The sequence below is a fragment of the Cyphellophora europaea genome, assembly GCF_000365145.1.
Source record: "Cyphellophora europaea CBS 101466 unplaced genomic scaffold supercont1.6, whole genome shotgun sequence".
Classification (NCBI taxonomy): Eukaryota; Fungi; Ascomycota; class Eurotiomycetes; order Chaetothyriales; family Cyphellophoraceae; genus Cyphellophora; species Cyphellophora europaea.
The window spans coordinates 1,882,159-1,894,419 of record NW_008481812.1 but is presented as its reverse complement, the minus strand read 5'-3'; the positions used below and the strand labels follow the sequence as shown (position 1 = coordinate 1,894,419).

The following is a 12,261-nucleotide window of genomic DNA, read 5'->3' as shown; positions in this document are numbered from 1 at the left end:
GGGGGGGGGTCTGGTGCTAGACATTATTTTCAGCGTTCTAGCGATTTGGTGTAGGGAACTGGAACCAGGAAGGATACACGGTACCGATTGGCAGACGAGCCCACGGAAGAGGCATATCTGCAAAAGCTCTTGGATATTAGTCGTGGAAGCAACGATGTACTATATAAGAGTGGACTTGTTCATGAGAAACGATTGAGTTACACAACTATCAGGCCTGTGTCGTGGACTAAAGGAATATTCCGGTTCGATACTACCAAAAGGGCATGATGTACGGCGGTCTAGAAGGACCTTCTGGGTGCATCGACATGCCGAGGCTTACCATCATGATGGGCCGGAGTACTACATGCCTACAGCTCGGGCAGCATCTCTTCCTTGTACAACATCCTGAGTTGCCGGGCCTGTCCGTCCTCCTCGCTATCGTTGTTCTTGAGACGCCAACATGCCTTTGGCATACGTACATCTCGTGCATCTTTCCTCTTCGATCAGCCTTCCGGCTGCCATTCGTGCTCTCTCGTCTGCCAACCCGCCACCTCTCATCCTGTCCAGAGTCATTCGGTGGATGATAGTGCCTTCTACCATCGACACGTCGCTGTTGCGGACGCCATGGGACCTGCTGCTAATAACATCCTCCCCAAAGCTACCATCCGCCATCCATCCTCATCTTCTCTCTCATTACAGCCTTCAGGTCGGGATTCCATCGCGCCTCACCAACTCGTTGCCATCGCACAACCAAGCTCTCCTTCATCCAGAGCCGAAGGCGGTCCCTGCACTCACCGGATCCCTCGATAAGCCGCGGCTGGGCAGCACCAGTCAGACGCTGGAACTGTCGTCGGACCTCTTCGAGTGGATCGAGGCCTTCAAGCAAACCCATGTAGGGAGCGGCGCCATGTCCATGCTGAATCTACTTGCCTTCAAACCCGGCGCGGAGCACCATGAGTCCTACAAGCGGTATGGTCAAGCTTTTGCAAGCTCGATCGGCAAACGTCGCGGAGGCGATGCGAAGCTGGTAGGAAACGTCGTGCATGCCAAATCAAGTTCCACCAGTGGTTCAGCATCATCCATAACAGAGGCTAAGGAATGGAGCGGAACCAAGACCGTGGGTAATGGCGGCAACAACGAAACAGCTGAGCGCTGGGATGAGTTTGCTCTGGCTCATTACCCTAGCATCGAGCATTTCGCTGACATGCTGGCAAGCGAGGACTATCAAGCTGTCAACCTCAAAGACCGGGTGCCCAGCCTGAGGGATACTTGCATACTGTGCACAAGTGAGATAGCGGTGGAGGAAATATTGCAGCAAGATGCAGGGAAGAGTAAACTCTAAGGGCACCTTGGCCGTGACACTTAGGATGTGCCTTGAAGGATACAGCCGTTCGGACTACTGTCTACCAGTGGTGGGAGGTGCAATGTCAAAGCTCGATCATGGCATATCAAACAAAGACAGAAACAAGGGAAATGTACCAACTTGTGGTATTCATCGTGCGAGTTGGTTGGTGCGCTTTGTCCATACATAATGCAATTTACAATGCACCACTCGAGGCATATATCCTCAACCAGACGTAATAGTCCTTGGTTCTTCGTCGATCTGAAACAAAAGTCACCAAACTTCTTAACAGTAAATCTGAGGAATAGCAACTAGTTATGTCAACGAGTCCGAAGCGAACGGCAGGCACATTGCAAGACGCTGCCAACCCAACGAAAAAATCCAAGACGGCTGACCATGAGCAGATCGACTTGCCGCCAATTGGCAAAGGCAGCGTTGTGACTTTCGGAGTAGAACTTGAATGTAATATCATTTTCTCGGAGCATGAGCTCACAGCTATCACAAAAGAGTACAGTATTCCATATCATCATATACAGAAGGGTCACCCAGTGGTCCACGGCGCCGAGTACAGAGTCAACGACAATGCATTGCTGAGCGATGACCCATCCAACACATGCCGAACCCACTACCCTTCCTGGACTCTAGCTGTAGCATACGATAAGAGAGAAAAGCCAGTCAGGAAGGACCCGTTTCATCCTTGCACACACTACGTATACTACCCCAGCGGTAAGTCGCCAAAAGGCCCTCCACTCCGCATCCGCAAACTATTCTCTGAGCATCTCCTACTCGCGAAGAAGGCGTTGAGTCAACACAAGCTTCCAGTAGATGTTTGTGGGGAGGCAGGCGCCTACTGGAAGATCGTTGCGTTGCCCAAGCGGCAAACACCAGGAGACTTCTTGACATGCCAGTTTCCAGATTACACACAATGGACACTGACCAACGATAGTAGCCTGATCGGCTTTCTCAAAAGTCAGCTTGTTGATAAGGTTTCTTACATTACCAAACAGAATCAGCACGAGTACGACAGTATGGGTCTCGAGCTCATATCGCCGGTCTTCCAGCTAAGTGAGAAGGACGCCAGCCTTGATCTGCTGGGGCAGTACCTCGCCGCCCTGAGAGCGGGACCAATGTGCACCATTCGTCCGTCGGTATGGACTGGACTGCATGTGCACCTCGGCTTGGCCACCCGGAATACCAACCACGGAGAAGGTCAGGTTGATGAATGGTTTGTGAGGCATCTACTATATACCATCCTCTTGCACGAGGACTTGATTTCGCAATGCTTCCCCCGCGACCGGTCCGGAGAGACACCTCTCGCAGAGCTGAGACCAGTAGGTGCCACATCAGAGAGCGACGAGGATCCGACGGCTGAGGAGCTGGAAGAGCAGTGGCGAGTCGAGGAGGACCAACGGCAGCGGCAAACCGCACCGACATTTGAAGATATAGAAGCCGCGCACGATGCAAAGGAACTAGAGGCAATACAAGCCAACGACGAAGACGTGCTGGCTGCTGAATCAAAACTGACCAATGAGCTCAACCTCCTCTCTAACGCCTGGTACCTGACGATGAAGCAGGACCTGCGCCTCCCGCTCCACGAGAACACGCATCAAGTTCGCGATTTTATATTCGCCCCAGTGTCACTGGCCAGGGTCTTGACGATGGTCCAGGGCTCAAACGCTGGCCATGACAACGGCAACTGGGAAGACGAGGGTGATGACCGGTGGCGCGGCTTCATCTACAATTTCAGCAATCTACATAACTGGGTCCGGAACACTGAGGGCATCTCCCGCTCAAAGAAGCCAACGATTGAGTTCCGCCAGCACGAGGGCTGTGTAGACACCGGAGAAATTCGTCGCTGGGTGGATTTCTTGGAGGCACTGGCGAAGAAGGCAGATGAGATGAGGTTGCAGGCCGGAGACGAGGATCGGGAGACTGGTGCTCAAGGGCTGCCTTATCCTGTGGCTTTTCCGTTCAGAAACATTAGAGACTTTTGCGAATGGCTGATTCTACCAGAGGTGGATGTGTTATACTGGGTTGAGAGGTGGGAGAAGCATCACCTGGATCGACCATCGGAGGATGCTCGGAAGAGGCAAGAGGAGGACGAGGCGAAGGCACAGCAGGACACGTAGGCTGGTACGAGAACTCTCGGCAGAGTCAGACGTAGTAGTGAAAATAGATTTCTTTCTGCCCGATGAATACCTTAGGAACGCATCTACCTTGCTGTCTACTTCCGGTGAGTAGTGATGCATTCTTGGCACATCTTCGGCGATATCGGCACGAACATCCGAGCACCGCAGGACGCCTCGACGATCTCCCCAGCCTCGATGCCTACTACGGCGAATCTCCGCCACATATTTTCTGGGCGGTCAGTCACGACGCTCTCTTCTACCAGATTCCTCTCTTGATACGTGTGTCAACTGACGGATCTGGATCTGCTCACACCAAGGCCAAGAGCACGACGCAGTCTTTTCCTTATCAGGACCGTGTAAGCCAAACTTTGGGCGCCTTTTTCAGGCGCTGCGTTCTCGGCACTTATACAGTTTCGGCCACCGTCCGGCACTGCTGCAGCATTTTCGGTGAATGCCAGGCAGCAAATCTACAGGCACAGATGCTCGCGACTACCAACATGTAGCGGAACAAGAGTCGCCACTGCTGTCCGACAGCGACGACGACACCCTACAGGGCACCGACGTCTACGCCAAGGCCGAAGCGTCCCAACATGCACGACCGGTTCGACCGACGCTCGGTCTCGACCCAACGCCATCCACCATCCTTCCACGCCGCCACTCCTTCATCGACGAGGAAGAGCAGCCCCACCCCGAAGTCCCCGGCCTGACGCCCAAGCCCAAAGACGCCCCCGTGACCTGGACGTCGCTCCCGCAAAAGACGCAACTCGCCGTCCTGACCCTGGCCCGTCTCTCAGAACCCCTCAGCGAACGCTCCCTGTCGGCCTACATGTTCTATCAGCTCCGTTGGTTCAGTCCGGACGCCTCAGAAGCCACCATTGCCTCTCAGGGCGGCATCCTCACCGCCGCTTTCGCCGCCGCGCAGTTCCTGACCGCCGTCTGGTGGGGTAGGGCGGCGGACTCGCCCTGGATAGGGAGGAAGCCGGTGCTACTTGTGGGGTTGTTCGGGACGTTCCTGGCCAGTGTGGGGATCGGCTTCAGCACGAGCTTTGGGTTTGCGCTGTTCTGTAGGATCATGGCGGGGTTCCTCAATGGGAATATTGGGGTGATGAGAACGATGATTAGTGAGATTATCAAGGAGAAGAAGTGAGTTTGGCCCAAGTTGACCATGAGACGCGTGTGCTGACGGACAAAGGTATCAATCGCGCGCGTTCCTGCTGCTGCCGATGTGCTTCAACGTTGGAGTGATTATCGGGCCCATCTTAGGCGGATTCCTCGCCGACCCGGTTCAATCATTCCCCTCCACCTTTGGACCTGGCTCTTCGCTTGGCGGCAAAGATGGTGTTTCTTGGATGAAGAGCTACCCGTACGCCCTTCCGAACCTCGTCTCCGGTATCTTCATCTTCTGTTCCGCACTTGGCGTCATCTTCTTCCTGGAGGAGACCCACGAAGCGCTCCGCCACAAACCCGACTGGGGCCGCAAGACCGCGAAGTTCATCGCCCGTCACGTCTTCCGCTCCCGCACTGAGGACGGCGACTACCGCTACGCGCCCCTGCACGGGCACTCGACAAGCGAAACCCTCGACCTGGAAGACCACCCAACCCCGTCCACAACCTCCCACCCCGTCACGCCCGCCGCGCCGCCCACTCCGCCCCGCGTCACACCCCTCCGCAGCATCTTCACCCGCAACGTCACGCTCACGCTCCTCTCGCACCACCTCCTCGCCCTCCACGTCAGCACCTTCAACGCCCTCATCTTCCTCCTTCTCCCCACACCACGCTCCCACAACACCACCGCCCACCTCCCCTTCCTCTTCACGGGCGGCCTCGGCCTCACCACCGAGCAAGTCGGCGTCGCCACCGCCATCATCGGCGCCATCGGCCTCCCCCTCCAAATCCTGCTGTACCCCTCCCTCAACACCCGCCTCGGCACCCTGCGCGCCTACCGCCTCTTCTTGCCCTTTAGCGTCGCCGCCTACATCCTCTTGCCGTTTTGCGTTTTGCTGCCCGCGACGCCGTCCTGGCTCGTCTGGCCCGCTTTGACCGCAGTCTTTGCCCTGCAGGTGCTGAGTCGCACGTTCGCGCTGCCCAGCACGGTGATTTTGGTGAATAATAGCGCGCCGGGCCCGAGGGCGTTGGGCACGATTCATGGGTTTGCGCAGAGCGTGAGCTCGGGGGCTAGGACGGCGGGGCCGGTGCTGGGTGGGTGGGCGCTGGGGTGGGGTTTGAGGGGGAACTGTGTGGGAGGGGTGTGGTGGGGGATGGCGGGCGTGGCGGGCGTGAATTGGGCGCTGTTGTGGTGGATTTGGGAGGGGGATGGAAGCGGGGGGAGGGCTGTGTAGGGAAGGAGGGGCGGTGGTTGGCTCCATCCGTGTTGACTGACGTGGCGTTGGTGCAGGTGTTGTTTGTTTGAGCGGGATCGGGGTCGTTTTTGAGTGATATTGTGAGCCACGGAGAAAACGTCGTATGTCATGCCTCGGCGTATGTGGAATGAGATATGCTCGCACGATGGGCGAAGTTGACGAGCCCATATAAGTAGACTGACCCAGAAGAAAAGCCTCCCGAAAAGCCTTTTGAGCAATAACAGGACCAGGTAGAATTATGTCCAACTGTCCACCCCATCCTGCTCCATCCGCAAGCTCATGCCCCCCAAAGCCCCTCACTCGCCCACAATGACCTCCTTCAACAATCCCTCCACCCCATCTCAAGACCCAATGGGCTCCGCCAGCCAACACCGATACCCCGTCCAATACACCGCCGGGCCCGCGAACTTCTCCGCCGTCCAGGCCTCCACGTCTCTTACCCCGGGATACTGGATGGTAGGCGACACGCGACCCCAGCAGTTGTTGGCGTTACTGTGGAATTCGTACTATTTGATGTGTTTTGAAATGCGTTAGCAGCGCTGCTGTCAGGACAGGGGAGGGGGGGAGGGGGGTCGACGGGGTTAGTTGAGCTTTGCAAGGAGATGGGAAATGCGAGAGTGAGAGGGAAATGGAGAACGTACCAATTCGCACAAGACCCCAGGATCTGGACCAACGGACTTGTCGTCGGTGCTGTAGATGCAGCGGTTGGGTGGCATGGAGTCCATGAGCGCCCAGTTGGTCCAGGTGCAGTAGGATTGGACGCGGCTGGAGGTGTGGAAGTCGGGGTCCGGGCAGAGGTAGGCGCCCCAGATTGCGGGCAGGGGGTGGGGGAGTTGGGGGATGGGCGTAGCTGTGGTTGGGCCGAGGGTTAGGAGGAGCGAGATTATGGCGGTGGTGGCGTGGAGAAGGAAAGACATGTTGAAGGGCTTGATGTGTCTAGAAATTGATGTATGAGGGATGCGGTCTGGTACGAAGCTGTGGCTGGTAGCTGGAGAGCTGTCCTGGGTGGATTGGTCAATGGTAGAGGTATGTCGAAGGCGCGAGGAGAGGATGGGGCCGTCCGCATATAGGGAGTTTGCTGCTGTTTGTTATGAGTGAAGACAGTTATGCCAGTTGTGCAGACTCGTCTAGTTGCGACAGTCAGTGGGGCGCAGAGTAACTGTGGTACGCTTCACGGCAGGAACTGAGAACGCCCATCTGGGGACGACTGCATGAAGATGACGCTCGTGCATCACGATCCAGGTGAAGGTCGATCTGCTCACAACAAGGTCAGTCATCGCTGCGATGAGGTGTAGGTGAACTGTTGATAAGGATATTGTTTAGTATTCACTAATCGAGAATCCTGGGGTCTCAGACCATCATGCTGTAGCAATAGTGTCATCCATCTCCGGTAGAGACAACGACCTAGACTGAGCCCGTCCGGGTTTGCTCTTGATTATCTAAAGCGGCGGTCAATGATGATTTCGCACGTCTGCGTCAAGAAAGGTAGCAGCAAACAAGGTACAGGTCAGTACTCGAGCTGGATTTGGAAGAGGGTGTGTAGTTGTAACGAGGAGCATTTATATTTCTTCACAGCCATGCTGCTCCAATCGGAGAATGTCAGGCAGTGCATACCCACGTGATGCAAAGAGGCTACATGTACACACTACACCGCTCCTACTGTGTCGTTGTGGCAGTGCGCAAAGAGGAACATGAAGAGATGTAATCGACAGTGGCAGTGGTATGAGTTCGAGAGGTGGTCGGTGGTCGGCTCGGGGTTAAGTTGTTCCGCTGTTGACGTACTTCCCTTTTTGGACGTCACAGGTTACCTGTGGGCGCAGGCAAGACACACTTTGCCAGCAGTGTCCTGTACAGGTCTCATTTCGCACCCATTTGTCACCTCGTTGACAATCGCCGCGCATTTCTGGCGCTTCGTGGACGCGTTCCCCCTGCCACGATGCCTCGAGTTGCCAATCCGCCTGCAGGCAGCCGCCGCACTGCAACCCGAAACATTGCAGCCACACCGAACAAACAAGCACCTGTGAAGTGAGTGCTGCACTTTGCGAAGCTCTCTGAAGATCTCACTGACGGCCTAGACTTGCTCTGAATGATGACAGAGGCGAGAAAGCTGCGCGCTTGCAGTCGAGACAAGCACTGCAGGAAATACATATGAACGAGATTCGAGCCGCAGCATCCCCAATGCGCAAGATCAACCAAAACAACTACGCCCGCGCGGCGTCGGAGTCACCGCGCACCCCGCGAACCTCAGCAACACACGACGCGCGACGACGAGTATCAAGAGGTCAGCCCAGCAATGAACCGAACAGCCCCGGCCAACTCGATGTGATCGGAGGGAACGCGGTCACACCTATGAAGCGCGTGCCCATCCTCGCCAACTTCGAAGAATGGATGAAGATGGCAACCGACAACAAGATCAACGCAGCCAACAGTTGGAATTTTGCCCTCATCGACTACTTCCATGATATGAGCTTGTTGAAGGAAGGTGATGGTGTAAACTTTCAGAAGGCCAGCTGCACGCTCGATGGCTGTGTCAAGATTTATACCTCCAGAGTCGACAGCGTCGCCACGGAGACTGGCCGACTACTTTCTGGCTTGGCTGATAGCGCCGAGGGCAAGGGCAAAAAGTCGAGGGAGAGTGGAGAAGATGATGACGCGGAGGGCGAGGAGGATGAAGAGGATGAAGAGGGAAACAAAAAGCCCAAGAAGAAAAAGGCTGCCAAAAGCCATGAAGCAACTCTTGCACCTAGCTTCGCCAGCCTTCAATTGAAGAAGCTGGAGCTTGAGTTCTCGGTAGATCCACTGTTCAAGAAGGCGTCGGCCGATTTCGATGAAGGTGGTGCAAAAGGCCTCTTGCTCAATCATTTGAGCATCGATTCCGAGGGCCGCATCGTGTTCGACAGCAGTGACGATGCGGGCGACGTCTCCCTTGACTCTGAGCAGCAGGCTGAGGAACAAGATGAATCATCGGAGGATGCATCGCAGCCGCCAACACCCAGGCCAGCTTCTTCCCAGACGGAGCCCGAGGTCGAGACCGAGATCGACCTGTCGTCTTTGGCTTCCAAATTCTTTCCGGATCTATCGATCCTCGACAACCAAGACATCTGTCCAAGCATGAAGACCTTTGCTCTAGGCTCTTCCGACCTCACTTTGCCCTTCCTGAAAGCTCCCGATGACTGGCGGGAGAAAGCCAAAGAACCATCACCACCACCAGCACTTGATCCCAATCTCAATCTCGCTGAACAATCCGGGATATTCCTGCATGATGCCCCTGACATGGCCTTTGATGATGACGATGGCATTGGCGGCTTCGACATGAACATGCCTGACAATGTTGGCTTTGGCGAAGGAGGTGAAGCCTGGGCACGCGACGCTGCGCTCGAGAATCAATTGCAGCCGGTATCCCGCGGCGACGAAATTGATGATAATCTCGATGCTGATGGAGAATTTGCCGTCAGTCTGGATCACCGAGATCGCTATCGCACCGATCAACTCGAGCATGAAGGTCTGCTAGAATACTTCTCCAAAGCGTTCAACTCTCGCGCAAAAGTTGGTACCAAGCAATTCGTCACACTCGAGAATTGGCGGATACAAAAGCTACAGAAGTCTCGCTCATCTGAAGGGCCAGAAGGCACCAAACCTACACGAACACGCAAGGAAAAAGAACCATTTTTCATCGATTTTAAATCCCCCATGTCCGAGTCACTTCAGGATCTTCTTGATGCTCCACCAGTCAGCAACTCCCAGATCTCCTTGCCCAAGAGCAGCTGGCGCACCAAAGGTCGGAACCTGCTCGACCGGGACGATGAGATGGTAGATGTCGAGAAGCTGATGCGACTATGGATCAAGCCGCGGTGTCGTGTTGGGCGTCGGAAGAATGGCGGCTACGGCGTTGTCGATGAGGGTTACGGCGCACGCGGCCTTCAGCAGCAAGATGACAATGACGAGGGTAGAAAGGGTGATTACGATGCCAATTTCTTCGCTGACGGAGACGACGTCAATCCTTACGATGTACCGTTGCCAATTGATGACGACGATGACGACGGACTGGGATTCGGGATTGATGAGGGCCTGGGCATCAACGGGGGAAACGATGACTTTGTTGACGCGCGCGAGATGCTTTCGCCCGGTCCCGAACGCCAATTACAAGGCGACTTGGATGCCACTCTGGCGCTGGATGCACTAGGACAGGATAATATCCTCGCCAGTGCCGAAGCTGCAGATGACGCTGCCGCCACACAAACAGACGACAAAGATCTACCCCCCGGCAGCTTTGGCAGTCAACTAGTCACACAACAAGGACGGCGAATGAGACCCGAATATGTCAACTATGCAAGAACAGCGAAGAAGGTGGATGTCCGGCGACTGAAGGAGAACATGTGGAAAGGCATGAGCTCAACGCTCATGAACGACATCGATCACGTGTTGGCGAGCAAGCCGGCCCTCCCTCCTCCGCAACCAGTTGACAACGGCGAGGACGTGGACATGATGGACGTCGACGCACCTACTGCTGCTGCTGCTGCTGCTTCATCGCCAGAAGACACGCGTCCCGCGACCCCGGCCGACGGTGATGGGTCCGAGCTGCGCTTCACGCAGATGATCTCGGATCTGCAGAAGGTGTACCCAGCGCAGCAGATGAAGGATATCAGCACCAGCTACTGTTTTATCTGTTTACTGCACTTGGCGAACGAGAAGGGGTTGGTGCTGCAGGGGGATGTTGGCGAAGGGAGCGACGAGGGTCAGGGTCAGGGTCTCATGCAGGAGATCACGGTTAAGAGGGATGTCAATGTTGGGCCGGGGTATGAGGGCGAATAAGTTACGAAGAAGAATCATTTGATGTTGTGGTGCTTTGCTTTGCTTTGCTTTGCCTTGCTGGGGCTGGGCCGGGCCGGGCTGATCGTGTCTTCCTTCACGCATGGCGCGTTTTCGGTGCGAGGGCGTCGGTACGCTGTCAGTCGGAACTTTGTGGACTTGGAACCTGGGCTCTTTCTACCACACAGGTTTTGTTGGTTGGCAGGTATTATGATGATTATGAGAACGTTATTTTCTGTCTGATGAATGAGATTTTCGATGGCGATGCTTCATGGCCAGCATGTCCAGATCTATCTACTGTAATGTCTTCTCAATTGATTGTGGATATGCAGGCAGGTCCGCGTCTCCTTTGACACCATTCGGTGTAGCACTGTCTAATATGAGTTCTATATATTTCGTCGTCTGCGTCTCACAAGGCAAGCAACTGCTGGTTGCTGGTTGCTGGTTGCTGGCTGCTGGCTGCTGCTGGTCCTGCAAACGGTCTATATGCATGTGCATGATGGCTATTGTTGTCTAGCATATCATCCTCACATCTTCTCTTTCCGCGCCATGACCCACACGCCGCGGCCCTCGGTGTAGATGGTGCCATCCTGCCCGACGATCTGGCCGATGCTGTACCACTTGCGGCCCTGCCACGCCACGAGCCAGCAGCGGACCAGCACGTCCGCCGGGGTGGGAACTGGGGCCTTGTAGCTGACGTTGAGGTTCACGGTGAAGAGGGAGTCGCGGGGGCCGGCGATGTGCTGGTGGTGCAGCATGATACACAGGCCCATCATCTCGTCGAGGATCGCGCACGCCATGCCGCCGTGGATGATGTGCGGGTGGCCGTCGAGGCCGGGGGTGCTGAGGGCCAGGAGGAAGACGTTGTCGGGCTCCGCGGGCACGACTACTTGCTGGCGCGCGAAGGGGTCGGTGGTGTGTGGCGTTATGGGCTGGCCTTTGGGCAATTCTGGAGGGAGGCGGAAGTCTTTCTTTTGCATGGAGATCAGGTGGGGGATGGTCTCGCGGGTTGCGACGGTGCGGGAGAAGAAGTAGTCCTCACCCGTGCGCTTCAGAGTGCGGGAGAAGGTTGGTATTGATTGGTAGGAGGCGGACTCTAGGTATTTGCGCAGCCATGAGCCATCTCTTGCAAAGTACTCGAGGGCTTCTTTTGGAACTTGGTGCGCGGCCATGAACTTCTCCATGAAGTTGCCATCGTCGGGGACGTCGGCCATGCCAGGCGGGTTGGCGGCACTGCGGTTGTAGGAGAGGAAAAGATCAACAGCCACGTTATGAGAGAACCATCATGCCGTACTCGAGGTCCGCCTGTGTTGTCGCGCTGTCGATAATCAGTCGTCTACAACATTCACAGTACCTCGAACCGAGATCTGCGGTAAAGGCTGAAGCAATCTGGGGCACCCAGAGAAAGTACCTCGGCCCTTTGTTTGGCGGTGGCAGGGTTCACGGGTGTAGTACGGTTGCCGGCTTGGCCTCGCCAGCTCAAGCTTCGGGGCTCGCAGTCGAGCTCGTATCCCCACCCACGGAGGTCACGGACATGCCCAATTGACTTCTCACAACCTGCCTACCCGAGTTTAGGCTAGATCTCAGTGCCTAGAACTTGGGAAGCTCGGACCCTGGTTAGTAGCGTCGCACTACGCCCAGA

General features: G+C 55.8%; 5 protein-coding genes across 5 annotated transcripts; 4 read left to right on the top strand and 1 right to left on the bottom strand.

Annotated features, from left to right (window-relative positions):
* Nucleotides 1-439: 439 nt before the first annotated feature.
* HMPREF1541_06941 (uncharacterized protein) lies at nt 440-1,321 on the top strand (the record flags this gene model as incomplete). Its single annotated transcript, XM_008721266.1, has 1 exon — nt 440-1,321. One exon carries the CDS (start codon nt 440-442, stop codon nt 1,319-1,321), a length of 882 nt encoding a protein of 293 aa, XP_008719488.1.
* A 317-nt stretch (nt 1,322-1,638) lies between these two features.
* On the top strand, nt 1,639-3,450 carry HMPREF1541_06940 (uncharacterized protein; the record flags this gene model as incomplete). Its single annotated transcript, XM_008721265.1, has 1 exon — nt 1,639-3,450. The coding sequence occupies one exon, from the start codon at nt 1,639-1,641 to the stop codon at nt 3,448-3,450; it is 1,812 nt and encodes a 603-aa protein (XP_008719487.1).
* Nucleotides 3,451-3,901: 451 nt separating this feature from the next.
* Nucleotides 3,902-5,789, top strand: HMPREF1541_06939 (uncharacterized protein; the record flags this gene model as incomplete). The annotated part of the gene is made up of 2 exons (XM_008721264.1): nt 3,902-4,593; nt 4,643-5,789. The coding sequence occupies 2 exons, from the start codon at nt 3,902-3,904 to the stop codon at nt 5,787-5,789; spliced, it is 1,839 nt and encodes a 612-aa protein (XP_008719486.1).
* Nucleotides 5,790-7,746: 1,957 nt separating this feature from the next.
* On the top strand, nt 7,747-10,622 carry HMPREF1541_06938 (uncharacterized protein; the record flags this gene model as incomplete). Its single annotated transcript, XM_008721263.1, has 2 exons — nt 7,747-7,835; nt 7,886-10,622. 2 exons carry the CDS (start codon nt 7,747-7,749, stop codon nt 10,620-10,622), a joined length of 2,826 nt encoding a protein of 941 aa, XP_008719485.1.
* A 524-nt stretch (nt 10,623-11,146) lies between these two features.
* HMPREF1541_06937 (uncharacterized protein) lies at nt 11,147-11,803 on the bottom strand (the record flags this gene model as incomplete). Its single annotated transcript, XM_008721262.1, has 1 exon — nt 11,147-11,803. One exon carries the CDS (start codon nt 11,801-11,803, stop codon nt 11,147-11,149), a length of 657 nt encoding a protein of 218 aa, XP_008719484.1.
* Nucleotides 11,804-12,261: the final 458 nt, after the last annotated feature.